The 27,303-nt window shown below is 53.2% G+C and overlaps 5 protein-coding genes across 9 annotated transcripts; 4 read left to right on the top strand and 1 right to left on the bottom strand.

Moving 5' to 3' along the window:
* The first annotated feature begins 36 nt into the window (after window positions 1–36).
* LOC117581498 (putative inorganic phosphate cotransporter) lies at window positions 37–17,268 on the top strand. 2 transcript variants are annotated; one of them, XM_034268750.1, is made up of 4 exons: window positions 37–1,046; window positions 1,132–2,629; window positions 8,719–8,724; window positions 17,241–17,268. In XM_034268750.1, exons 1-4 carry the CDS (start codon window positions 830–832, stop codon window positions 17,266–17,268), a joined length of 1,749 nt encoding a protein of 582 aa, XP_034124641.1. In that variant the 5' UTR covers window positions 37–829. The 2 variants fall into 2 exon arrangements, with proteins under 2 accessions (XP_034124641.1, XP_034124640.1); XM_034268749.1 differs by lacking the exons at window positions 8,719–8,724; window positions 17,241–17,268 and having other exon boundaries at window positions 1,132–3,105.
* On the bottom strand, window positions 3,565–12,318 carry LOC117581497 (neprilysin-1). Of its 3 annotated transcripts, none has more exons than XM_034268746.1 (9): window positions 11,766–12,318; window positions 9,231–10,015; window positions 6,902–6,979; window positions 5,844–5,971; window positions 5,667–5,784; window positions 4,598–5,604; window positions 4,365–4,527; window positions 3,982–4,298; window positions 3,565–3,919 (listed from the first exon to the last, which is right to left on the bottom strand). In XM_034268746.1, the coding sequence occupies exons 2-9, from the start codon at window positions 9,769–9,771 to the stop codon at window positions 3,647–3,649; spliced, it is 2,625 nt and encodes an 874-aa protein (XP_034124637.1). In that variant the 5' UTR covers window positions 9,772–10,015; window positions 11,766–12,318; the 3' UTR covers window positions 3,565–3,646. The 3 variants fall into 3 exon arrangements, with proteins under 3 accessions (XP_034124637.1, XP_034124638.1, XP_034124639.1); XM_034268747.1 differs by having other exon boundaries at window positions 11,801–12,318; XM_034268748.1 differs by lacking the exon at window positions 11,766–12,318 and having other exon boundaries at window positions 9,231–10,032.
* Window positions 14,323–23,579, top strand: LOC117581500 (multiple inositol polyphosphate phosphatase 1). 2 transcript variants are annotated; one of them, XM_034268751.1, is made up of 5 exons: window positions 14,327–14,682; window positions 14,755–15,188; window positions 21,564–21,928; window positions 21,993–22,205; window positions 22,274–23,579. In XM_034268751.1, exons 1-5 carry the CDS (start codon window positions 14,484–14,486, stop codon window positions 22,443–22,445), a joined length of 1,383 nt encoding a protein of 460 aa, XP_034124642.1. In that variant the 5' UTR covers window positions 14,327–14,483; the 3' UTR covers window positions 22,446–23,579. The 2 variants fall into 2 exon arrangements, with proteins under 2 accessions (XP_034124643.1, XP_034124642.1); XM_034268752.1 differs by lacking the exon at window positions 22,274–23,579 and having other exon boundaries at window positions 14,323–14,682; window positions 21,564–21,943; window positions 22,012–22,090.
* LOC117581496 (regulatory-associated protein of mTOR) lies at window positions 15,666–21,701 on the top strand. The gene is made up of 3 exons (XM_034268745.1): window positions 15,666–17,571; window positions 17,661–21,398; window positions 21,564–21,701. The coding sequence occupies exons 1-3, from the start codon at window positions 16,203–16,205 to the stop codon at window positions 21,569–21,571; spliced, it is 5,115 nt and encodes a 1,704-aa protein (XP_034124636.1). The 5' UTR covers window positions 15,666–16,202; the 3' UTR covers window positions 21,572–21,701.
* A 1,299-nt stretch (window positions 23,580–24,878) lies between the features above and the next one.
* Window positions 24,879–26,601, top strand: LOC117581005 (protein THEM6). Its single transcript, XM_034267812.1, has 4 exons — window positions 24,879–24,959; window positions 25,314–25,624; window positions 25,692–25,906; window positions 25,995–26,601. The coding sequence occupies exons 2-4, from the start codon at window positions 25,465–25,467 to the stop codon at window positions 26,424–26,426; spliced, it is 807 nt and encodes a 268-aa protein (XP_034123703.1). The 5' UTR covers window positions 24,879–24,959; window positions 25,314–25,464; the 3' UTR covers window positions 26,427–26,601.
* Window positions 26,602–27,303: the final 702 nt, after the last annotated feature.

The following is a 27,303-nucleotide window of genomic DNA, read 5'->3' as shown; positions in this document are numbered from 1 at the left end:
TGCAGTACATAAGTACTGTATGTGCATGCACATTGTATGTGTGTGTGTACCACTAAACCATAATCGTTGTTGTCTGTATTGGTTGTCGTTAAGGCAGAGCAGAGGGTTATTCTCTCTGTTTGGCTTACTCGGAAATTGCCCCTTTGTTTCGGCTATCTTTAATTAAATATTTCAATACAAATTGTATATTCCAGTGCAAGTAGATACATCATATCTTCCCATTGCATGTGTGAGTGAGTGTGCGCGCGCGAGTGAGTGAGTGGGAAGTACATAAACTGTAACTAAACAAAGATGTTGTACTTTACAACAATATTTAAAGTGCGACGTTTGCAACCTCTCTCTTTCTTGCCCTTTCTTACACCACCTCCGGGTGACGTAGCGCTGTTGCTGCTGCTCTACTTTCACACTGCTCGCGGAGTACGTACGCTCTCACAAAAAGCAGTGCTGAGAGAGGGAGAGAGCGTCGGAGCGAATTAGAGAGAGAGTGGCATTAGAAGAGAGAGGGAAGCGACTGTTCGCTCAACCATTGGTGGCCACTTTTGTTTGGGTTATGCTTTGGCTGTTGCTGTTGCTCCAGCTGTTGACGAAGGCGTCTGTCTGCTCGCAGTGCTGTTGGCCTCCACTCCGCTCCGCACCGCGTCTAATTCGATTCCCGTTCTTCCGCAAAAATAAGACAAAAAGCAAGAGAAAATGAGCTGGCAATTGCACAAGCCTCAAAACTAAGCAGTTGAAACATCAGCCATCACACCAACGGGACAGTAACAACCGCAAGAGAAGTGGAAGCAAGCAGTAGAAGCAGAAACATCGAAGACAGCAATTTGCCACGACAATGCCACCGCACAAGTGGACGGACGAGACGCGCGACGCCTCCTGCTACTACGCGGACGCGGATGATGCTGCCAACAGGCGGCACCCCTCCTCCTCCTCCCTCGACGACGACGACGACGATGATGATGCCGACGACGAGCAGGAGGCGTTCTGCGCTGGCGACAGGCCGCTCATTAGGGGCGGCGGCGGTGGCGTTGGCGGTGCGGCCGCAGCGGGGGGTAAGTAGATAAGGCCTGTTGCTAGATAAAATGCTCTAAACAATGTTCCCACTCCCTTCCCCCCGCACAACCATTGGTTGTACAGTCGAGGGCCGTGATAGCTGCGGCCTGAAGACACGCCACATTTTCGGCCTGATGGGATTCCTGGGCTTCGCCGTGGTCTATGCCATGCGGGTGAACCTGTCGGTGGCGATTGTGGCCATGGTCAACCAGACGGCGATTCCGCACAGCAACGGGTCTGTGGTGGACGATGACACGTGCCCCATGCCGGAGCCGGGGCGCAACGACAGCGGCCACCGGATGCCCGAGGGCGAGTTCGTCTGGGACGAGGCCACCCAGGGCCTGGTGCTGGGCAGCTTCTTCTACGGCTACGTGCTCACCCAAGTGCCGGGCGGACGCATGGCCGAGCTGATTGGTGGAAAACTGATCTACGGCTACGGTGTGCTGGTCACGGCCATCTTCACGCTCCTCACGCCGCTGGCGGCACGCTGGGACCTGCCGCTGCTCATCCTGGTGCGCATACTCGAGGGCATGGGCGAGGGCGTCACATATCCGGCCATGCACGCAATGCTGGCCCACTGGATACCGCCGTTGGAGCGCAACAAGTTTGCGGCAATCGTCTATGCTGGCTCGAACATCGGCACCGTGATCTCCATGCCCCTGGCCGGATGGCTCTGCTCGCTGGACTTTCTCGGCGGCTGGCCCTCGGCCTTCTACATCTTTGGGCTGCTGGGCATCCTGTGGTTCGTCTGCTGGATGTATCTGGTGTACGACAGGCCCAGCCTGCATCCGCGCATCTCCATCAAGGAGCGGGAGTACATCGAGAGGAGTCTTCGCACTCAGTCGCTGATCAGCCAGAATGCAGACGAGGAGGAAGATGAGGAAGAGGACGATGGCAACGGGGATGCTGGCGTTCGGCTGCGACATGGAGACATGGATGAGAACATACCCTGGCGCTCGCTGCTCACATCGGTGCCGCTGTGGGCCATTCTGCTGACGCAGTGCGGCCAGGGCTGGGCCTTCTACACGCAGCTGACGGAGCTGCCCACCTACATGAGCAACATCCTGCACTTTGACATCCAGTCGAATGCCCTGCTCAACGCTGTGCCCTACCTGACCGCCTGGTTCGTGGGCATCGCCTGCTCCGCCCTGGCCGACTGGATGCTGGCCCGGCGCTACATCTCGCTGCTCAACTCCTACAAGCTGTGGAACACGGTGGCCTCCGTCGTGCCATCGCTGGGCCTCATTGGCATCATCTACGTGGGCTGCGACTGGGTGTGGGTCACCTTCATGCTGGCGGGCGTCGGCTCCTTTGGCGGCGCCGTCTACGCCGGCAATCAGATGAATCACATTGCCCTGAGTCCACGCTACGCGGGCACCATGTATGGCATCACCAATTCGGCGGCCAATATCTGCGGCTTCCTCGCCCCCTATGTCATCGGGCTGATCATCAATCACCGCGAGACCCTCACCCAGTGGCACATTGTCTTCTGGCTGGCCGCGGCCCTCAACATTGGCGGCAACTTTATCTATCTAATCTTTGCCAGTGCCGAGGAGCAGAGCTGGTCGCGCTCCGGTCGTCGTCGCAGCTCACTCAGTGCCTCACTGCGCACTTAGCGGCAATTCCGGCGCCAGGTAGAGCGCCTTGTACCTAAGGAGAGCATCGCTATGCAGCTGGAGAATAAGCATGTGTGATAATTCCAATCCAGGCAGAACTTACGTATTGGAATGTGCAATTATATCTGTATATGTCTATAGTTTATAGGAAAGTATTGTTGTAGCTTCCAAACCGAAAACTCCAGTGCTACCAGGGGGAGCCAAACGGCTCCTCCAACTCCTCCTTCTTGATGTTGACTGTTTTAACGATAATTGGTGTATCCTTTTATATGGAATATTGTTTTATGTACATTAACTATAATCGTTAGAATGCAACTATACACATCCTGTACACAGCGTAGAACTAATTTTGATGTAAGACATGTGTATGCCTAGTAGCTAAGTCTGTGACGAATGGATATTGCTGTCAGAATAAAACTGCACAAACATATCGTAGACATTACGCATCGTTGCTGGTAGGCCTGATTCGTCAAGCTCTACGCATCAGAGTAATGTTTCGCGGCATTCTCTAATCAATTCAAGAGTAACCAGCAGCAGCAGTGTGCACCGTTATGCACATGACATGTATGTTGTTTGTCTTATGCAATCAATCAATCCCTTGGCTTAGGTTTTTCTTTCTTGGTTTCTTTATTCACGAATATAATATAATCCGTTTCTCGTCGGACGCTCTTCGGGTGTGTGTGTGTGTGTCGGGCTTGATGTGTGTGTGTGTGTGTGTGTGTGCGGAAAGTGCGGCTTGTGGGCTCTCATAGAATGCCATCTATAATGCATAGACACGTTACTACTCATTACTACTACAACAAAAAAACAAAAAAAAAAATACAACAATAACACAGAACGAGACACAAAAAAACAAAAACCGAATGGAGTTACGATTGGGATGTTGCTTCCTACAGTATTGGTATTTGTATATATATATTATGCGATATAAATATATAAAAAAAAAACCATCAACGTTCTCTGCTGTGTGTGTGTGTGTGTGTCTACCAAACGCTGCACTTCTCCTCGGGATTCATGGTACAGCCCAGCGGGCAGCTGTAGGCGTGTGCAAAGTCGCGCGAATTCGAGAGCGGCGCCAGAACCCGAACGAAGCCCGGCGAATGCACCGAGGAGCGTATCTTGGTCAGCGCATCCTCCGGCCTCATGGAGCCGCACCATATCTGGGCATAGTTGAGAAAGAAGAGCTGATCGTGCGTCATATTGAGGCCGGGCAGCTGCAGCTCCCTGCCATGCTGCTTCTCCCACTTCTTGTAGGCCTGCAAAGCGGTTTAGATAACAGATCAGAGCAGGGAAAGAGAGGCAGCGAGGCGAGACATACCCTAAAGGCCTGCTTGAGGCCACCATTGTCGGCAATGTTCTCGCCCTGCGTCATCCGACCGTCCATGAACATGTCCACCTCGTTGATCTTGTAGCGTGAATACTGATCGATGACGCACTGGGTGCGCTCGCGGAATGCCTCAATGGTGGCATTGTTCCACCACTGCATCATGTTGCCCTCCTTGTCGAACTGCCGCCCCTTGTCATCGAAGCCGTGGGTGATCTCGTGTCCAATCACCACACCAATGCCGCCATAATTCAGCGACTTGGGAAAGTGCTGGCTGTAGAACAAAGGCTGCAAAATGCCAGCAGGAAATACTGCCAAACAAATGGGAGAGATCTTAAGTGTGAACGCGAAGAGAAGGAAAGTCTGGAGCCACCCACCTATATCGTTCTTGTTGGGATTGTAGAAAGCATTCACTACCGCCGGCTCTGTGGTCCATTTCTCTTTGTCCACCGGCTGCCGCAGCAGATGCAGCAGCTTCTGCGACTCCCACTGCAAGATGCTCAGCACATTGTCTATGAAATTGTCAGGCACAACAGTCAGCTGAAGGAGCAAAGGAAAAGGATATGGCGGATTATAGGGTTCCTTATTGACTCAAGGTTGGACCACTCACATTCACATACTCCTGCTCCAGTTCGGTGACATTGGTGAGCACCTCGGGATAGCCAATTCGCTCGTTCATGGAGTCAGCCTTCTCCTTGGCCACGGCCCGCGTCTCGTCATCCATCCAGTCGTTCTCGGCCAGCAGCTCGTTGAATGCCGCCCGAATGGTGTGTATCATCTCGAGGGCCACCTCCTTGCTCTCCTGGTTGAAGTTGTCGCGTATGAAGAGTGCGCCGACGGCCACGCCCAGCTTCTTGTTGGTCCACTCGACGCACTGGGACCAGCGCGTGCGCTCCGACTGTATGCCCATTAGGATCTTGCGGAACTCCACACGCTCCCGCTGATACTCGTCGATCATGTGGGTCATCAGCGACATGACCAGGCGCCACAGCATGTAGTTGTGGATGACGCGACGATCGGTGCGCCGCAATATCTTGCCCATGTCGGTGAGATAGCGCAGGCTGTAGGTGACCAGCGGCTCATCCGTCTGCAGAGGAATGCCCGGACCCAGGGCCGTCTGCAGATACTCCTCCCACTTGACCCCCGGCACCAGTTGCTGCAGCTCCGGCAGCGTCATCTTGCGGTAAACGGCGCTCGTGTCATGCCGGTCCGCCTCGGCCAGCGAGACATTCACCAGCTGCGTCTCGAACAGCACCACCTGCTCCAGCTCGGCAGCGGCCGTGGCCGGATTGGCGCCCAGCAGCACCGACACCTGCGTCATGTAGCGATGGTAGGCCTTCCGATCATTGGCGCTGCTCTCCTTCAGGTAGTAGTCCCGCGAGGGCAGAGCGTACTGCAGCTGGTCCATCTGCAGAATGTTCACCGAACTGTTCTTGTCGTCCGCCCCCACATACAGCTCGATCAGCACCGGTTCGCTGTAGTTGAGCCGCAGGTGGCCCATCAGCTTCTCCACCGACAGTTCGGCCGGTGGCTGCCAGTTCCGCTCGATCACCGGCCAGCCACCGAGAGACTTCAGCACCTGCTTGACCCGCCCCGAGCCGATCTTTCGTATCTGAGCTGTGGCGGAAACAAGTGCTAACTGATGAGTTAACTCTCCATTTTGTTGTGGTTAAACTCACGTATGTCCATGCAGCTCTTGTAGAAGGTCTTGGCCTTGGTGGTGGCCTGGTTGTCGCGCTCATCGATCGGCTCCTCGAGCACACCCCGCAGGACCACCTGCTGCTGATCGGAGAGCACCTGTGGAGAGTGAAACAAGAAGCTCAAGCCACGAGGCCCCAATGTCAATCTCTGCTCACCTCAAATGTGCTGATGGAGCTGCGATCTTCGGGTATGGGATGCACCTTGTTCCAGGTGCCGCAGGCAAACTGGAAAAAGTCCTCGCAGGGATCGGCCGTCAGGTCCATGGCCGAGAGCAGGGAAGCCGCTGTTTAGATGGTAAATCAACATGTCAGACGGTCTGTCTCGACTCTTGGGTATCTTGGGAAACGCTTCAGCTGTGGCCATTAATTGCCACGGCCCATAATTCACCTTGATCTCATTCAGCTGTCATCCGACCCACCCAACCGCTGATAGCAAGCCGCACTCTGGCTGAAAACTTGCCCAACAAATCATGCGCCAAAAAGTTTTATGATAAGCGATAAGACACCCACACACAGTTGGTGCTGCTGCTCCCTGTTCCTTTCTATCCACACAATTGCATTGCGGCTGCTGCGGTTTAAAGTTTCCCCTTTGCAGACGCAAAAGTTTCCCCAGAACTTGTTTTGTGGCAGACCTTGAGTGGGTTGCACTTAAAAAGTGGAAAGTAACACTGGGAGCGGCCTAATCAGGGAATGTTGGACACATCCTTGGACATGCATGTCGAATAATTGTTGTTAAATCGCGGCCCATCTGTTGGCATTCCCACTGTCCCACTGTGGGACACTGCCTCTGGCTGCCCCAAAAAGTAGGCTAACACAAGTGGAATCAATCGTCAACGGCCCAGAAACCGTAACGCTAATTGGTACGGGTAGGTCTACGGGTATGGGTGCCATTCCATTCCGTTGTCTTCTGCTGATTGCACCCTTTGGTAATTGTCTTTCAATGAATATCCCAGTAGCTGCTCTTGCTCCAAGTTCGTGGGAGTCGCTTCGAGGAGGTGTTTGAATCTAAATTGAACGTTTATGTCCAGGCTTTCGCTCGCTCAAAGGACTAAACCAACTTAATGGCAAATAAATAAATGATGGACAAATAAATGGCAAACATTCCATGATTGTGCAAATCCCTGGCACCCTTTTCACTGTCATTTCCATTCAGCCGTCGTTCCCCTTGCACTACTACTGCATGTCCATGTCCAGTGGTAACCCGAGCAGCATACCTGTTCTCACGCATTCCTGAGTCATGCAAATGTTGTCCTGCCCCTCGAGGGCCTTGCCCAGGCCCCATCTGGTGTTGCCTGCAATTAAATAGAAAAGATTTCTTATAGCATTCCAAAAGTGGCAAAAAGCGGACTCCGAATCGTGGCCAGTGCGGGCGAGTGATTCGAAAACCACTCAAGTAAATTGAATTGGAATTTTTCATTATGAAGAAAAAGCTTTGCCAAGTCGCGGGCTTTATTAAATTAAAATAACATCCACAACAATAGCCACTGACATCGACTCCAGCTGGGACACACATGTTGCATGTCGAGGCTGTCAATATCAAAAGTGACATCTAGGCAAACAGGATGGAGGGCAGAACACAGAGGGCTGGCTGGCTGGCAGCATTAGTTATTAATTAAAACGATTCCCCCGATCCAGGCGAATGGACAGCTAATAGCATTTGCCACAGCGTTAATAGATTTAAGTGGCTTGTGGCACGTTTGAGACCCGAGACCCCAACACCATAATTCGAGGTGAATGTCCCACGGCAAACCAAATGGAACCTGAACGCCCTTTAAGCTACTGGAAAAATCGTTCTCCTGTTTCCTCTTTTCTTCCACCCATTAAATTCGGAGTTCACTTTAAAAGTTCCCAAGAAATTACTGCTTGAATCAATGGAGCAGACTGGAGTGGGAATTATTTATGCTGTTGCGTGTGTAAAGGGGTATGGGAGGGGATATCATAATCAAGGACATGGGCCTACCACAAGATGGGGGATGATGCTGATGATGATGTTCGATATTTATAGAGAGAGAGGGAGAGGGAGAGAGAGAGTGAGAGATGAGAGATATTTTTACGTGGGCTATAACGGTAAACGGTAAACGGCTGTAGAGCTGTTGGAAATAGGCTTTGATGGTGAACCCTCATCCTGACATCGCTGTCGATGAATGAATTTTAGGCGCAAAACATTAAAAAAACACATGAAAAATGCCGTTGGAGTAAGCATACATACGTGTGTGTGTGTGTGTGCAACGGTAAAAGCAAAGAAGCGAGACACAAAGAAGAGGCAGAAGCAGAAGGAGCAATGGGACGCGATCGATTGGAACGACCGTTCAAAAATTCATAGAATTTCTCTGGCCAGGTCCAAGGGCCAAGCCGATTGATTGGTTTTCTCCTTTTTATCTCCTTTTATTTTGCAAAATAAAAACGAATGTTGTTCACATCCCATCTACCGCTTCATGCAGAGCACTGACAGAGCCGAATAGCCTCCTGAATATTTCAGTTGCTTTGAATTCGCATTACACGTACATGCATACATACATACATATTTAGTGAATGCCTTATGTGAATGAATGCAGAAGGGAACACAACGCGGCTGCCCTGCCTTGGCCACTCGCTCCACCCACAGACCGACGACCACAACAGGCAATTGGACAACGGAAGAAGTCAGAGCCCGAGATGAGCAGCGGCCGCACAGTGGTTCAGGCGGGTGGTAAGCCATGCGAAACATACGGCTTGCCCACGGGCGCTGCCCGATCCCACTGTTATCCATAGATGGAGAGAGAACAAATAACGGAACACAAAATGGCACCAAGGCAAGCAGTGCTCCATGCCCTTCTCTCGTGCTAGTGAGGCGCTCCTGTTCCCGTTTGTTGTTTGACATATTCTGTAATTGAATTTCAAACAGAGCGAATGGGATGGATAGACAACTAGAGAGAGAGAGTGTGAGAAGAGAGCGGGCAGCAGCAGCAGCAGCAGCAGCATTTAGTGACAAGAGAGGAGGGTCTGTTGCCAAGACGGAGATTACAAAAATCTTGTTATACACATACCCTTTCAGAGGGTCATATGAATATTGATTGACTTGCCACACACACACACACACACACACTTAACTCTTACTCTTGCTTTTTTCTTACTCTTACTCTTTTTTGTTCGAAAAAAAAACCACACTTGGAAGTGTATCAAAAGCATCGACCACGAATTTGGTTTGCATTTCTTTCAGCCTGTTGCTTGTCCATTTCCCCCTACCCCGCTCAGCGAAATTGAAATTTCTACTCGGTTTATGGATGGATGAGCAATGGGATGGAAGGCTGGGAAAAGGGGAGCAAGGGCAGGCGCCAAATTCACTTACCACAACAGTAAATGGACCTTGACGGGGTGGGACGAGCGAGGGACAGATGAGAGATGGAAGATGGAATATGGAATATGGAAGACAGGGCACAGGATGCCTGTTGATTGGCTGCTGACCCAGTTCACAGCTAGCACTGGGCAACAGTAACGGTAACGGTAACGGTAACGGTAACGGGAAATGAGCTTCACATTCACACACACCCAACAGACACTCACCTGACACAGACTCGGCGGCGTCCAGGGAGCGGGGAGGATAAAGCTGGCAGCGCTGATGGACTCCGGCAAAGTAGATGGCCAGAGCACCGATGGCTGCTCCCAGAACGGTAAAGGCGATGGCCAGGATCAGGAGGCGGCGCCGCTGCTGTGACTCCTTCAGCAGCCAGTCGCTGGTGCGGCTCGAGACGGTGGCCGGGGGTATGCTGGCACCTGAGATGGGATTCCTCTGCAGGGCGCTGCCAATGCCCACGCCACCGCTTCCATCCGGACTAAGGAAAACTACCGTTGGCAGCTTGTTCTGCTGCTGCTGGTGTTGCGGCTGTGCCTGGCCGAGCAGAGGGGACACCACGGTGGCATTTAGCTCGTCCATAGCATTCGCCTGCAGGTAGCCATTGTTCAGGGGCTTCTCCGGGCTGGCCAACGATGCAGCGACTGCTGGGGGCATCGATATGCCGGATACGGATACGGGACCAGTTGCTGAAGAGGTTGCGGTGGCGGGAACATTAGCGGGCGCTGCGCCGCCGCTCGGCGTGGCCAACATATCGCTCGGCGGCGACACTGCCAACTATTGCCCGGCGCTGGCGTCGCTCCCAGCTCCTTACCTGCTGGGGGCTGATACACCGACGGGACCGGACGGGACGGGACGGTTATTTATGGCTTTGTGCCCGTGGTAATCTCCGATGATGTTGATCGAAAGCTGTCGAACGCTGGACGCTTGCTTGCTCCACACACGGTTCACAACGGCAGCGACGCTGACTGTGACTGCGGCATCAGCGTCGACGGCACTAAGAGAGAGAGAGAGAGAGAGAGAGAGAGAAAGATGTGGAAAATGATGAGATATGATGGGTATAAAAACCGTGATGGACACATGCCCATTTGTTACTGCGGTACAGTGCAGATCATCCCAAATAAATGCACTGCTTGGATATTCCCAAGCAGTTGTTCTTACTTGAAATAACAGGCACATTTTACCTTGCCCAGAACTACCATAACTCGATTTTTGGCAGTGCTTTTTGGTTCAGTTACGTTACGGCTAGGCTGGCTCCACTGTACCATCGGAAAACGTAAGCCGATAGCCACCACAGACCAGACCAGACCGGCCCCAACCAGATCATCAACTACTCATACAATCGGACGGACCGTCGATCGACAGTTAGTCACGTGTCGAGTTTCCACTGTATGAAAGTCGGTATGTCTGTGTTGCGCAATAACACTACCAAGCGCACAGCATCAAAGGGGTGAAGAAGACTGCAAGAATTACACACTGCTTGTAAATGCGATTCTCACTTTACTGCTTTCTCTGATTGCAGTCTGAACTGCCTGCAGATAATTTTCATGCACATTCCTGCACTTAGTCATTTCTAACGCATCAGTTGTAACACCTCTGCCATTCCTTAATGTTTTTTTCTTTTGTAACTCAACTTCATTTTGTCCGCCGCCTTTGCGCTGCTTTCTTATTCAATTGCACTGACAGCGCTTCTCTCTTATTCAACTGCAGTTCCTTTGGACCAATCTTACTCAACTGCACTGCTTGGTTTCCCCTCTTACTCAACTGCACTGCCTTGGCTTCACTCTCAAGCAACGGCACTTCAGCTCAGCTCAACTGCTTTTTCTGGACACCTCCTACACTGCACTGCATGCCCCTTGCGATATTTTTGGCCCACAAATTGCTTGCTCTCCACGGGTTTTCAACTGCACTGCTTATTCTGTGCTCCTTCTTCTACCCACTACACAGCCACCTCCTTTGCCAATACAATTGCGTTGCGCTGGCGTTGGTTGCCTCTGCTCCCCTGATGCTGCTTTTCTGTTGTTGCTGCTTTTGTGAGTGTGACGATCAGGGCCAACGTGTTTCGAGTGTTGCCGCGCAAACGCAGCCGGCGACTTCACAGAACATGAGAGTGGTAGAGAGAGAGAGAGAGAGAGAGAGGGGGGGGGGGGGGGGGGGGGGGGGGNGGGGAGGGGGGGGGGGGGGGGGGGGGGGGGGGGGGGCTTCACAGCCAAACAGTTTGCTGGATTTTGTATAAATTTAATCGCAGATTAATGCGCGGCGAAATTGGCAAAACTCGAAACTAGTTAACCCAGCCTGAGACTAAGGCTGAGGCCTGAGCCGGAGGCAGCGCAGCAGCAGAGTAGCTGGCGCAGCATGTGGGTTTCTGGCCCAGAGGAGGAAGCCCCCACAAACCGATTCTCGAATCTCGAATCGAATCTCGTGATGGTCATGAATATTTTGGGCGCCACGTGAAATGCGAATTGCTGCCGCTGCCACCGATCGTGGATGCTTCTGCTACTGCGCCAATGAAAACGAAACGGCAGAAAGCAAAAGGGAGAGAGAGAGAGGAGAGTGTGCGGCGGAGAAGAGCGCAAAGAACAGCACGAAACTCGAAACCCAACTAAAAAACTAAATGAAATGCGACATTGTAGAACAACAAATTGTATGGATAGCCTTTGTTCTAAACTAACTCATTAAATTGTTTATGTTATTTTTTTGTTGTGCTATACGCTGATGTTTTTTTTCTGTTTTGTATTTTCCATTACTTTTCTAATCGTTGTTGCTTTACGGTTACGTTTACCGTTGTTTGATATTGTTGTTACGTTGTGCTGCTGCTGCTGCTGCGTGTTACCGTTACCGGGGGACGTCCGTTCAGTTTCGCAGTTGTTGCTGTTCTTTATGGCTTTCACTCGCCTTCTCTTCTCTGTTTTCGGCTCCCTTCTGTTCCGTTCGGTTTAGTTCCGTTCCGTTCCGTACCGTTTTTACTTTTATTTTTGAACTAATATTTAGCGCTCTCTATGCGGCGGCTCTGTGGCCAGTGTGCGTGTCCGTGTGCTGCGTGCGGTGCGTGTCTGGTGGTTATTGTTCGCGCCAAACCGCGCGGGGCAAAAACTCGAGGCGAACTGAACGTTCTGAGCGCGTGTCCTTAGCTTTTAAGCACCAGCGCTAGCGCCAGCGTCAACGGCAGCGCGTTGTCAGCACAGCAACAGCAACAGCAGCTACACAGCAGCGACACCGGGTGAATGAAACTGAACTGAACTGACACCCAAAAAGGTGTATATTAAATTGCTGTTTATTTGGCTTACTCCATAGCTTGGTTGGGGGTCGGGGTCAGGCAGGAGCTGGCACATTAAAGTTTTCCCACAATTTAAAATAACTTTTATTTAGAGGGAATGTGTGAAACGGGTGATTCTTCTCCGTTGGGAAATCATTTTGAAATTTACAAATAAAGTTAAATTAATAACTATTTAAACTTTTTGAGTGACAAAATAATTGGTACTCAAGTAAGTGCTGGTAAGTGTATATGGACCTTATGGACTTCACCAATCCATTCATCAAAAGGGTATCAAACAGCCCAGCCTTCCATTTTTTCTGCTGCTGCTGCTATTGCGTTGCGGCACTGCTGCTGTCAAAGAAAGTGCAGGCGACGACACCGTAATAACCCACCCACCCACACAGACACACACATACACACACCTCACACAGAGATAGGTGGCAGCGCCGTTACGCTGCTGACTGGCTGGGGGGATGGACAGGTGCGCTGTTGCTGCCGAACCGCATGACGCTGGCTATGGTCGAGCCTGCCAGCCGCCATTGCTCCCAGATGTTGGTTGTTGGTTGCGTCTGTGGTTATGTACGGGTCTGGGTCTAAACCCATTGGGCCATTGGCATGGTCATTATCAGTATCAGTGCGTGATCATCGTGTCATTGTCAATATGTTCTTGGTGCCGCAAATACCAAAAAATTAATTACCGCTCTCCGTGCGATGGCCGATAAGTTACGAGAGAGATTAGGCTTTCCCCAGCCCCTCTTCCTTTGTTATTGCTTGTGACACTTGTTTCCGCTGCTGCCACTCATCGGGGGCCACTCGATGCCGCAGGGGTAATCGTTGAAATTACGTTGCCATTGATTTCATTTCGCTGATTGATTGCCCACTCGAACAGCGCACCCAAACACACACACGAAACTCCAACTCCAAGCGATCCTCGAGCACCCTACTTCACCCATCATCCTTGAATCCACTTAATTTAATGGCTTTTCAAGTCCTGCCTGCCGATGCAACATTCACCATTCAAAATTCGCGCCTAAAGCTTTGCCCTCTTGGCGCCCAACAGGTGGCGTACTTTTGAGAGCCACGCGGCTCCCTGTTCCCTGGGTTCCGTGTGTTCTTTGGCTGGGGCCAATAAAGAAGATTAACATCGTCTAAGCACCATTGCGTGCAGCTGTACAACAAATCAACCAGGACAACGACTTTATTACGGTTACCTTCAGCTCCAGATTTTTTGGCGCAAAGTGTTCGGTCGACACGTGCGTGTGGCTTTGTGTGGCGTGGCTCCTGCTTCTTACTGCTGCTGCTGCGGTTGACATTGGCCGACGCCGGCTCCATATGGCAGCAAGAAACGCGCTAACGTAGCCAGCCCAACACTGTGGCGGGACATGAACAAAACAAAAGACGAACCGAAACCGAAGTGGGAGGGGTATAAACTGCGTATAAACGTGGCTCCCGGTGCCAGTGTGAAATTTCCTCTCGGATTCTCGGCAAAATGCGCGTTGAGTGCTAATTCGGCTGCGCGACTGAGCATATTCTTGTTCGTACACAAAGCGAAGCGCGAAGTTGTTCCGTTTAATCAGAAGGCACGGAGCGGTGCCTGAATTGGCGATAATATTAATGGTATTTGCTTCTGAAAACAAAAATTATGTATGTGGCTGTCTATTGGAGAAATGATTTGAATTTGATTTGCACGCCGCGCGCATTATGTATATCGGCCCTGATATTTAAGTATATTTCGGTATTTAGACCAAATGCAGCCCTGGTGAGGGAAAACCCTCACTCTGTTTCTATTTTTATCTCAAAGCTTCTAGGACGCTCTCGTTTGTGTCAATTTATAGATATATCAACGGTGGCGATTCGAATCTAAATACATGATTTTCAGTGTCTTCTTTCCCCTTTGAACAGTGTTGGCAAATGCGAGCACCCATGCCTTTTTGCGTTGGCACACTTCTGGCGATCTGGCAGCCTTGTTTATTCTGTGCAGTGCTGCCACCATCACGCACTTGCCGATTCCCTTTTGCGTGTTTACTTTACGCAGCCTCCCTTTTAATCCCATGTTCATCTGCTACTCTGCTCTGTGTCTCTCGATTCGTGTGTTTAGTTTCTTCGCGTGCGTGTGCAATTCTCAATTTTAATGTTTTGATTTGTTTCGTTTTTGTTGCACCAACCTTTTTGCTTTTACTTCTGACAAGTTTTTCCGCTATCCGGAAAAATGCTAAAACCATTCCCAATTATGTTGCTGCCACTTCTGCTGGCCACTGTACTAGTACTGTCAGTGTTAGCCGATCCCGATACCCAGGCTGCGGCTGCCTGCACCAGCCTCCCGCGGGCCGTCATAGAGCGGCATTTATCCACCAAGACGCCCTATAGGGCCATAGCCAACTTAGACGAGACGCCACCGCAGTACGCGGGTGTGTATTGTGTTATTGAGCCGCCGCTCCAACAGCTGATTTGACATGTTTCATCTGTTCTCCCCAAACAAGGCTGCCACCCCACTCGAATCTGGTCGGTCATTCGTCATGGCAGCCGCAATCCCAGCAAGAAGGTCATATTGCGCGCCCAGCAGCGTCTCGTGGAGTTGCAGCAGCGGCTGCTCAGCCAGCCTCATGCTAATCTCTGCCCTGACGAAATGCAGCAGCTGCGTGACTGGAGCTGGGCGCACCTGAACGCGGCCGAGGATGAGAAGCTGCTTGTGGCCGAGGGTGAGGATGAGCTGATCGAGCTGGCCGAACGGATGCAGCTGCGCTTCCCCTCGCTATTGCCGGACATCTACGACCCCGCCTGGTACTACCTGAAGTACACGGCCACCCAGAGGACGCTCAAGAGCGCTCAGAGTTTTGCGACCGGTCTGTTTGGTCGTCACCGCATACATGCGGTGCGCTATCCCCCACCTGTGTATCGAGATCCTGTGCTTAGGGTGAGTGCAGTGGCATAATTTTGAAAATTAAATTTAAATATAATTGGTGCGCGCGCTCGGCGAGTTGTTGAGTCAGTCTGGCAGCGCTGCATGGCAAGAAAAGCGACGAAACGGAACGCAAAAAGGAAAAGAAAGTGTGACAGGCAGTGCGACTGTGTGCGTGTCTTTCTATGTTTGTGTTGGTCTACTTCTAAACTCCGTAAATGCGTATTTCGTTTTGTCGTTATAATTCTGCTGCTAGCTTGACTTCATTTGGAAACATAACAATAAAAGTTAGCCAATCAGTGGTTAATTGACTGATACATCGCATTAAATTTTAGTTTTAGCGATGAGCATAATAAATAGCTGGTAATATTAAATAGAATATCAAATCGAGACAAATGATTTAAGGCTTACGGTATATTAACGGTATATTTTGAATATGAAAAGGTATATCTCGGTACATTTTGGAGGGTCTGGCGGTATATTTTATCGATAAATCCGCGGTCATACTGAGCTGTAGCGATAAAATACAAAAAAAAAAGAACACGAACGTGAACGCATAATTAAAAGAAACATTTGTAGGGCACCGCGCCGTATTGAAACTAAAAGATTTTGTTAGAACCTCACATCGGGTTTCGGGTAAATTGTAAAACGTAAAAACGTGAGGCGACGACGATACGAATCTTGGTCCGTCGCCGTCGGGAAGGCAGTCGACTGCGTGCCTGTGTGTGTGTGTACAATTATATGTAACTGTGTGTGTGCGTATGTTTGTGTGTACGAGAGTGCGAAAAGTGTTTGGTTATGTGCAGCAGTCATTGCCGTAGTCGCTGAGAAAAACGAATTCTGTCGCAGAAACTGCAATCGGAGACGTAATCGCCCTCGCGTCACGGGGATGTCCCGTGCCTAGACCAAGGCCTACCCAGCACAGCCCGTCAGTCGCCACAACAACACCCCACACACCACACTGTGTGTGACTCGTGTGCGTGTGTGTGTGCGTGTGTGTGTGTGTGTGTGTGGATCCGAAATTGAAGCATGCTCGAGTCGCGCTACAGCGCCATGCCCAGTGCAGTCTCCTCCAACACAGACGTCACCGCCGCCGCCGCCACCAGCACCACTACCGTGGGCGGCGGTAACGGTGGCGGTGAACCTCTGCTGTTCCCCAACAACCGCACGAACAGCAACAACAGCAACAACAGCAACAACAGCAGCAGCAGCAGCAACGGTAGCGCCATCGACATTGGCAGCTTAATGATCGGCCAGGATGGCCCATCGAATGCCAGTCACAAGACAATCGCCTCCTCGAACAGGCAGCCGCATGAGCGCGAATGGGAGAGGGAATGGGAGCGGGAGTGGGAGCGCGAATGGGAACGTGTTCGTGGCGATCGCGATGGTGACTGGCGCAGCCAGTTCGCCGGCGGCCCCTCGCTGCTCGTGCAACTCTTTCACTTTGATGTGGTGCCCAATGGCTTCCATTTCGGGCACAGCGAGCACGACGACTCGCGCATCTCGTTCTCGTTCACCGCCAAGCGGCATCTGGAGCTCATCGAGGGCCTGAAGTACGAGCGGCAGGCCTGGCGCATACGGGAGCGCATGAAGACGGCCAGCGTCGCGCTGGTGCTCTGCCTGAACATTGGCGTTGATCCGCCGGACGTGGTGAAGATACAGCCCTGCTCCCGCCTCGAGTGCTGGATCGATCCCAGCTCCGTGTCGCCGCCCAAGGCCATGGAGCTTATCGGCAGCAATCTCCAGATGCAGTACGAACGCTGGCAGCCACGCGCCCGCTACAAGAAGTGCCATGACCCCACCGTCGACGACGTGAAGAAGCTCTGCACCTCGCTGCGCCGCAATGCCAAGGGGGAGCGCATCCTCTTCCACTACAACGGCCACGGGGTGCCCAAGCCGACGGCCAATGGCGAGATTTGGGTGTTCAACAAGACCTTCACCCAGTACATACCGCTGAGCATCTTCGAGCTCATCACCTGGATGTCGGCGCCCTCGATCTACGTCTACGACTGCTCTAATGCGGGCATCATCATCAACTCGTTCCAGCCGTACGCCGAGCAGCACGAGCACGAGCTCGAGAAGGCGCTGGCCATAGCCCAGCAGCGTGGCTTGGCCCATCTACAGCCGGGCTCTGGGTCGGCCGCTGCCGCCGCCGCCGCCGCCGCTGCTGCTGCCGCCAATGTGCAGCTGCCGACGCAGCTGGTCAGCTACAAGAACTGCATCCATTTGGCAGCGTGTGCGGCCAACGAGATACTCCCCATGAATGCCCAGCTGCCGGCAGATCTCTTCACCAGCTGCCTGACCACGCCCATCAACATTGCCCTCAAGTGGTACGCGATGCAGGAGAAGTTGGGCATGGTGCCGCGCATCCAAAGCGAATTGATTGACAAGATACCAGGTAAGATCTCCTGTGCGCTCTGTGTGACCCTGTGACCCTGTGACTCTCTCCCCCGACTGACACTCTTCTCCTCTTATTGCTTTTGCCAGGCAAAGTCAACGATCGACGCACCATGATGGGTGAACTGAATTGGATCTTCACGGCCATCACGGACACGATAGCCTGGAATACGCTGCCAAGGGAGCTGTTCCAGCGCCTGTTTCGCCAGGATCTGCTGGTGGCCAGCCTCTTTCGGAACTTTCTGCTTGCGGAGCGCATACTGAGGAGCCACGACTGCACGCCCGTCTCGCTGCCAGCGCTGCCGCCCTGCTACCGCCATCCGATGTGGAAGGCGTGGGACCTGGTGGTGGATCTGGCGCTGCAGCAGCTGCCGGAGATACTCGACCACAGCGCACCGTATCGCCAGCTGCCGTTCTTCGAGCACCAGCTGACCGCCTTTCAGGTGTGGCTCGACTCGGAGTCGGAGTCGCGCACACCGCCCGAACAGCTGCCGATTGTGCTGCAAGTGCTGCTCTCCCAGGTGCATCGTTTGCGCGCCCTGGAGCTCCTCGCACGCTTCCTCGATCTCGGACCCTGGGCCGTCAATCTGGCCCTGGGCGTCGGCATTTTTCCGTACGTGCTGAAGCTGCTGCAGAGCTCGACGCGCGAGCTGCGGCCGGTGCTGGTGTTCATTTGGGCCAAGATATTGGCCGTGGATCCCAGCTGCCAGGTGGATCTGGTCAAGGAGTACAAGTACTTTCTGTCCGTGCTGCAGGATGGCAGCGTCTCCAAGGAGCACCGCAGCCTCTCCGCCTTCGTGCTCGCCTCCATCGTGCACAACTTCCTGCTCGGACAGACGAACGCGCTGCAGGGACCGCTGCTCTCCATATGCCTCGAGCAGCTCAACGATCACAGCTGGCTGCTGCGCCAGTGGCTGGCCATCTGCCTGGGCATGCTCTGGCAGAACTTCGAGAAGGCCCGCTGGTCAGGGGCCCGCGACTTGGCCCACGAGAAGCTCTACGTCCTGCTGCGTGACTCGATACCCGAGGTGCGTGCCGCTGCTGTCTTTGCCTTGGGCACCTTCATCAGCTCCGTGACGGATCGCAGCGAGCAGCAGGCGAACAACATTGACCGGATCATAGCCATCACGCTGCTGGAGACTGTCGGCGAGGACATGTCGCCGCTGGTGCGCCTCGAGCTGGTCGCCGCCGTGCAGTGGATGGTGCTGCTGTTCGAGTCGCAGTTCGTGGCCGTCTATCTGGCCGAGCATATGCGCAGCAGCCACGCCGCCTCCACCTTTGTGATGCTGCAGGGCGGCAATGCCCTGCCCGCGGGCGCCCATGGCCTCGCCTCGTCCACCCACAGCCTGGAGCGGCATGTGACGATGCGTCGCGGCGTCAGCTCCAGTTCCATCTCGAATATGGGCACGGGCTCCGGCGCGGCCCAATCAGGAGCAGCAGCAGGCGCCGCCGGAGGCAGCAGTCGCAGCGGCAAGAGCAGCGGCGAGCGCTCGGGCTCCGTGGGAGGCGTGGCAGCTGGCGGAGTGGCCGGTGGCACCAACAGCATACCCTTCCAGTCGATCTTCACCAAGCTGTGGCTGGGCATCTGCCAGCTGGCCCAGGATCCGTTCCCCCAGGTGGCGGCCACCGCACTGAAGATTGTCCATCATGTGCGCGACACCGCCTTGTGTCCGATTATGGCCGCCAAGGAGGCCACCATGGCCACGGCCTCGGAGAAGTGCAACAGCCTGAGCGTCAGCCTGCCGCCCAGCCCCAATACGCGTGTCACCTACCTGGGTGGCGCCGTGGGCGCCGGCCAGTCGCCGCCTGTGGGCTGCAACACCAGCGGCGGGAATGCCAGCGCCAGCGGCGGCACCACAACTGCGGGCGCCAGCCACTGGGCACAGAAGCTGCGGCTATCGGGCAGTGCCAGTGGAGGAGCCGCTGCAGGTGCCGCAGCGGGGGATCCACAAATGATATTGCAGCGCAAGCTGCGGACAAGCTCGATCAACGATGAGACTGACAGCGGACCGGCTTATGTGCGTGGCGGCGGAGGAGGAGGAGGAGGAGGAGCAGCAGCTGCCGCCGCCGGTGGACTGGGACTGGGACCGGCACTGGGAGCAGAGGCAGCCGGTGGCAGCCACTCGGCAAGGAGCAGCGGCAGCGAGAGCAATCATTACCACGAGCCGGGGAGCAAGGGTCACGGCAGCCACGGACAGGCGCTGCAGCCGATTGTCCAGACCGAGTTCATACCGTGGGCCATCTCGTACTTCACGCGACCGGGCAAGCATCGCTACAGCTCGGCGGAGGGCAGTGCGGAGGGGGAGCAGCGGTATCCCGTCGATCGCAATTCCCAGGAGCTGCGCACGCGTCGCTATCGCTACCAGCGCAACGAGCTGATCCGCCGACAGGCGCGACGCCCACAGCAGGGACAAAGCGAACAAAGCGGCAGCCTGGGACCGGCACAGGTACTGGCACGACGGCCACAGCATGGCCAGAGCTCGGATCAGTTTGGGTACGACGTCTGCAGCTGGAGCCGGAAGACGCAGTTCACGCCAGCGATTGTCAAGCTGCTGCCGTACGAGTCCCAGATAGCCGTCGCCTACCGCGAGAAGGTGCTCGTCTACGATTTTGTGTGGAACTCGGTGCGCACCTATGCGGCGGAGGCGTTGGCAGGACACGGCACAGGCACCGGCACTGGCACGGGCACGGGTACCGGCGCCAGTTGCGGCGGCAGCGGCTCTGGCTCAACCTCGGGCTCGTCGTCGTCGCTGAACGGCAGCACGCCCCGCAAGCACTCGACGGGGCTGTCCGGACTGATGGCCGTGCCCACGTTCGCGCGTGTCAGCAGCATTGAGTTCCTGAATGCCCAGGACCAGGCCCTCACGCTGGTGGCCCACGACGATGGTGTCGTCAGGGTGTGGCAGTCACCGCCGCTGGGCGAGGAGGCAGCAGCTGGATCGGGCCAGCAGCAACAGCAGCCCAAGTCTCGCCTCATCACCGCCTGGACAGCGCTGGCGCCGGTGAATGGCCTCAGCCAGCTGACGGGCACAGTCGCCAGCACTGCCACAGGATCGAGCACGAGACAGCGCAGCAGCATGGCCGGCAGCGGCGGGAGCAGCGGCAAGGGTAGCGCAGATCAAGCGGGAGGCGCCGGACTGAGCAGCAGCTTGGGGAGCTCCAGCATTATCACGGCGTGGCAGCAGTACAGCCAGCGGCTGGTGGTGGGCGGCGGTGGCTGCCGCTTCCTGCGCATCTGGGACGTGGAGCGGGAGCTGCGACTGAGCGACATTCAGCTGCGACGCAACGAGACGACCGTCCGCGTGCTCAGCCCCTACTTGCCCAACCAGAGCTGTGAACTGATACTCGCGGGCTGCGAGGACGGCAGCGTGCAGCTGATCGACATGCGCTGCGCCACACGCTACGCCCCCGTCTGTGTGTACAAGCCGCGACGCCACGATGCGCCCATCCTGCACGCGTACATGCGACCCAATGAGCCGCTCCTGGTGGCCGGCTGCGAGAACGGAACGGTCAGCGTGGTGGATGTGCGAAACGGCGGCGCCAGGTTCCCCATTGGCACCGGGGATCGGGTGCTGTATCAGTGGGATGCTGGCAGCGACATCACAGCCATTTCCAGCCACCAAATCGAGGGCACTGTGGCGTGCGGCAATGCCACAAAGATATGCATCTACTCGCTGAAGGGTGATCTGCAGAAGGTGCTGCGCACCAACGAGGGATTCATTGGGCCCAAAATCGGGCATCCCACCTGTCTATCCTTCCACGCGTACAAGGCGCAGCTGGCAGTGGGATTTGTGGACAACATGGTAGCGATCTACAGTCCCACGCCAGGTATTCAATAATTTATGACTCTCAATAAAAATCATTCTCCGTTTTGTGGTCTGTGCGCTGGAACGGGAACGGGAACGGGCAGGGGAACGGGGAGGGGGAGATCTCACCCACTGAAACAATTCTCCGTTGAGATCTAATTCCACTTTCCATTGCCTCTCTTTGCAGTTCTATAAACTCTGCGATAGATGGAGAACTGACGTCGATAAGAATCCCGAAACTTTTATTAATGCACGCCGGTTCAGCGATGAGCCGGAGATGCAGTCAGCAGTGGAGCAGGTGCGGAGCAGCACACAGTTGCCGGACCTCCGGCCCGACGACGTGGAGCTCATGTATATGGTGTGCGCCTTCGAGACGGCCTGGCAGCGGCGGCGGCAACGCGCCTCCGTCTGGTGCAGCTTCTTCGATGTGGCCAGCTTGCGGGCTCTGGAGTTTGCCAAGGATCTGGAGTACTACTGGAACGATGGCTATGGCTATGAGCTGACCCACCGCATTGCCTGTCCGGCAATAGCAGATATGTTTGCAGCCATCGAGTGAGTCCCAGCTCCACTCCATTTGGGCTCATTTCATTACAAAAACGTTTATTCCCCCCACCAGTCCAGACGAGTACCAGCCACAGGCCCAGGCCATGCCGCGTGCCAATGCCACGTTTTACTTCACCCACTCGGGCACACTGCTGAAGCTGCTGGCCCATCTGGGTCTGGCCAAGGACGAGGAGGCACTCACCCACAAGCATTTCGGCAGCGAGCGTCTCTGGCGCACCAGCGAAATCGATGCCTTTGCGACCAACTTGGCTTTTCTGCGCTACGAGTGAGTTGTCCTGCTGCTTCGCCTCTATCGAATTTAGTCTCTAATTGTGTGCCATTTCCTTGCGACAGATGCGAGCAGGAGCCGCCTCGTGTTTTGGTGCTGCATCAGGAGCGTGTAGTCCGGCTGCCTGGCTGCCCGCAAAACGAGGATCTTTGCCCGCTTGCCACGCTGCGCCGCCTGTATGCGCACAGCGTGGAGAGCTGCGACTTTGAGGCCCTCTGCCAGGCCAACGACGTTTAATGAGGAGCTGCCTGCCATCTGCCATCTGCCATCTGCCACCTGCCTGCCTGCCTGCCTGCCCAACTGCTGCTCCAATGCTCCGCGCTGCTCGTCTGCTCCAGTGCAGAACTTTGTGAAGGGATTCGTCGGAATGTTTAGAATTACTACAAAAAAAAAAAGAAACAACGGAAATTGAATGGAATAGATGCGAAAATGGAAAGGAAATGGAACCCCAAATGTAGGGTTTAGTTTGTAAGAGCGAGCTGAGATCACAGAGTGTGGAGTTCGGTCGGAGATCTGTGTGTCGTTTTGTATGCCTTATAGTCAGTGGATGGGATTACATTTAGTCTCATTCAAGCACGAACGAAGATAAGAACCAAGCGAGAGTGATAGAGATAGACATAGACATAGAGAGAGAGAGAGAGAGAGAGAGAGCAGGAGTAAGAGCAGGATGGAGAGTGCAAGAGCAAGGGATTCAGAATAAACTTTTAGACTATCCCAAAATACTTTACCATCTACCTACCTACCTATCTATCGATCTATAACTACTGTCTGTCCCCGCAGGCTGCCCTAAGAATTTGGCATTTCTCTTTAATAATTCTTTTTTTAACAATTTTCTTGTATAATTTACTAATTTTGTTGTTATTGTTACACACAGAAGAAGATCCTTATTTTCCCTTTTGTAAATATATAAATAATGAGATGGCATAATTAAGTCTAGTAACCATAAAACACACACACACATACATACATAAACACATAAACAAATATATAATTAGTTATAGTCTATAACATGATACAACAAGGAGCCAGTTAGTCCCCGCTTGGACCCCGCAGAAAACTCATCAAAAAAAAAAAGGAAAGGAAGAAACTGTTGTTGTGCGCTAAACCTGTGTTATATGTAAGAAATGTAAAGAAAAATACGCGGTACATGCATCCGAAAACGTCAACAAACAAAAATAGGCATTGTTCCCCCCGCCCGGGTGAACAGTTGGAAGAGTCGAAAGGAAGAGTAGAGGCTGCTCCAACTGTTCCTCCACTCTGTACATAGCACTTACAACTTTAATCACCTTTGTCGTAAATTATGTTTGTCCTAAAATCCACAAAAGCAGTACAACAAAAATACAACTAACACAATTCTAGTTTAAAGCTTAACGCGCTTGAACGTTTAGTTTTTGTTTTTTTTTTCAATTTGTTTAAGCTAAAAATACACAAAAAAAAAAAAAGAGAAATAATACAAACATGTGAAGAGAAAATGCACAACGTGAGGGAGGAGCGAAAATCAATGGCGGGTGAGGTGGGGTGGGAGCAATGACGAACGGTTAATCGATGCCGGTTATTGGCTCTTTTTGGTATTTTGTGCCGCGTATTAGTTATATTATAATTATATTTGAGTGAATGATGTGCCAGCACCAGGAGGCTGTTCTCAATACTTTTCCACTTGTAATCATTCAACTCGGAATACTCGACTATAGACCCCATAGCATTCTTACGAGCTTGTCGTTGTCGTTGTTGTTGTTTTATTTATTTGTCAACTTCCCGTATTTGCATAGCGTGTGCTCTGACTAGTGTTTGCGGATAGCTTATTTGTGTTCTTAGTCGACAAAAAGGCCAATATTGCATTCCTATTTGCCAGCGGACCAAAGGCTAGCCCTTCACTTCTGAAACTACTTATAATTGAATGGAAATTCTATTTGAACTATTTTTACCCAGTCAGTCTGCAAAATGCATGTTAGGGAAAATGCATTTGGAAAGAGTGCTAACGGGTACACCCCAGGCAGTCCGCCCCCATGCACTTATCTAGCTGAGTTTATTTGCCAGGAACACCTCGAGGGTCATCTCTGAAGATGCTCCACAAGCGACCCCCAACGGCTCCAAAGCGCAACCAAGGAACTTTTGCCCGAGGCGGAAGCGGGCGGAGATGAAAGCCAAAGCTTTCGCTCAACAGGTTTCAACCCTTACCAGACCGAGCAAGAGCTTTTTGCGGCCTAAAGCTGCTGCTCTGAGGAGGACGTCAGCTGAGAGCAAACGAACGAAAAAAGCGAAAAAGCGAGCGGATGGACGGGTCGAACTTCGCTCAGCGCGCAGGCGTCGTAGAGGCGCCCCTCGCGACTAAGACCGAGACGGCGACGAAGGCGGAGACTGTGACTGAGACTGAGACTGAGCAGCGATGCACCAGCAGCAGGCAGAAGCACCCGAGCATTTTGGCCAAAAAAAAAAACAAAAAACACTCAAAAAAAAAAAACGTTTGTAAGTTTCAGTGCGTTTGTTGTCGCTGTAGAAGGCGCGTCGCTTGACTCAATAACAATTGTTGTCTCTCCTCCTGGTGTCGTTTTAAATAATATATTGTGCCTTTCTTTTGTTTTGGCTAAGTTTTCTTTTTGTGTTGTGTGATTATTTCTTTTTTGATTTCTTGCCGAGTTTCGGCTGGCGCTTGGCGGTTTTTCCTGTTGTGGCCAGAGAGCAAAAAAAAAAAAGAAAAGGAAAACGGAAAATATCGTTATTCCAGCAGCTGTCCTCAGGCCACCACAGTGGGTGAGTGGGAGGGTACAGCAGGAGGCGAATCAACAACAAATCCGGGGGTTTGTTCTGCTTGCCCCGCTCGCGCTGCTTGCCCTGCTTGCGCTGCTTGTCCTGCTTGCCGCTTGTTTCCGTGTGTGCTCCAATCAATCAACTGATGATCCGGGATGACCTAATTTTCGTGTGGCTATCGCTTAGGACCTAGGCAGGACCAAAACCAGCAGCCAGCCCAGCCGCAGCAAAGAGAGCGGCTGCCGGACTGCTTGCCCAACCCTAACCCACAGCCAGCACTTGATTGGTTTCCTCCCACTTCCGCCTCCTCTAATTAGCTTCCAATTTTGATTGGCATTTGTTCTCACTGCATTTCAGTTTCCGGAACTGTTCCAGCACCAAGGCCCCTGGCCCACACGTACCCAGCCCACCGCCCACCGCCCAAAGCCCAACCGCCTACGTCAGAGCCACAACAGCCACACAGCTAGAGGCCAACGCAACAGTCACATCAGTCAGCATCTTCGCGACCATGGAGCAGCTGTGCTACCTGGCCCTGGGCTGCCTCCTGGTAATCGTGTTCCTCTACGGACTCCTCGAGCTGCACTACTTCCTGCGCATGTGCATTTGCATGGTTCTGGCGCGATTCGTGAAGCGGCGCTGCCACATACTGGACGCCACAACGGTGAACGGTGAGTGCGAGTCCCCCTGGCTTGGCCGCTTGCTGGTGCACTAATGCTCAGTCTCGGACCCTCCCAGGTCTGTGCCTCACCAACGATGTGGACACGCTGCTGTATCACATGAACAATGCCCGCTACTTCCGGGAGCTGGACTTTGCCCGCGTCGACTTCTACGAGCGGAGCAATCTGTACCGCACCATCAGGGGCATGGGCGGATCCGTGTTCCAGGGCGCTGCCACCATACGCTATCGCCGCTTCATCCGGCCCTTTCATCGCTTCAACATTATCTCCAGGGTGAGTATTCCGTTTCCCGCTCCGGCTCCGGCTCCGGCTCCGGCTTCCCACCTGTGGCTCCCCTCACCTTTGGGTTTCTCTTCCGCAGATCGTGTACTGGGACGAGCAGTCGCTGTTCATGGAGCATCGCTTTGTGCGGCCCTCGGATAAGTTTGTGCACTGCATAGCCATTTGTCGGCAGCGCGTCATTGACGTGTCCATGGAGGCGGTGATGGCCGAGCTGCTGCCACGAACGGCCTCCGACCAGTACCGGCCAATGGAGCGGCAAGTGGTGGCCGGCTCGGAGGCTGGCCTGCAGCCCATGAGCGTAACCGGCGGCATCAGTAATCCAGCGATGGATCAATCCTCTCTGGCCGAGAATGGACACGCAGCAGCAGCAGTGCCAGCGACAGCGCCCGCGACAGCCCCAACGACAGCACTGGGGCACTGTGCCAAGCTGAAGCCACCCCTGCCACCGGAGCTGTCCAAGTGGATCGAGTACAATGACATGTCCAGCAAGAATCTGCGCAGCGGCTGCTGACGGGAGCTGCCAAACTGGAGCTCGTCACTTCTCCCGACACATTTCTAAAGAACAAAAACAAACTGTGCTACTCGTACTATGTATACATGTTTAAGTGGTCCCAGTGACCCTAGGCGTAAGTGTCCGCCCCTAAACCCTAGCTTTATCTAATGTATGATGATGATCAGCATTCATGTCTGAATGCCCAACCCCAACACCGCCCCATTGGTAGTCCCAAGTGTGTGTAAGTTTATGATGTACAATGGATTGTGTTAAGTAAAACAAAATCAAAAACTCTCCGCTTAACGGGTTCTCTCTCTCTCTCTCTCTCCCTCTCTCTGCCCAGTTGAATCGCCCAAAAGTATGCCCTCATGCAACGGTATTTTGGAGTCTGCAGAAGAGTTCTTCGATGACTGCTTGACTTCGTATGCCCGCCCCTTGACTTCAGACTTGTACCTTTTGGGTAATTTACAGTTTAACAACCTGGCAAGCGTTTAGAGTTCGGCCCCAGCCAACTTTGTAATTCCCAGCATTTCCACATAAGCCCGCGAATGTGTTAATTGATCGCGTGTTTATTGCACTCCCACTTAGTCATCGGAATCGTAATCGGAAAGCAATCGATCGGCATTCGGCACACGGTATTCGCCAAAACATGAAAATACTTACATTTGTTTACCTTTCATATAGTGGCTTGCAGCGGCAATTAACATAAACAATAGCAAGAATGCAATCACAACAGCCAAGAATCACTGCTTGCTGCTCTCTGAGAGTTGGGCAGCGGCTCTCCGCTCTCTTTCTGGGCCTCTGCTGCTGCTGCTGCTGCTGCTGCTGGTGCTTCTCTCCACTCTCCAACTTTGGACTGCTTGCCAGCTTTCTTCGCTGCGGTGACGGTGGCGCC

This window comes from Drosophila guanche, unplaced genomic scaffold (assembly GCF_900245975.1).
Source record: "Drosophila guanche unplaced genomic scaffold, DGUA_6, whole genome shotgun sequence".
Classification (NCBI taxonomy): Eukaryota; Metazoa; Arthropoda; class Insecta; order Diptera; family Drosophilidae; genus Drosophila; species Drosophila guanche.
This window is presented reverse-complemented; position numbering and strand designations above follow the sequence as displayed.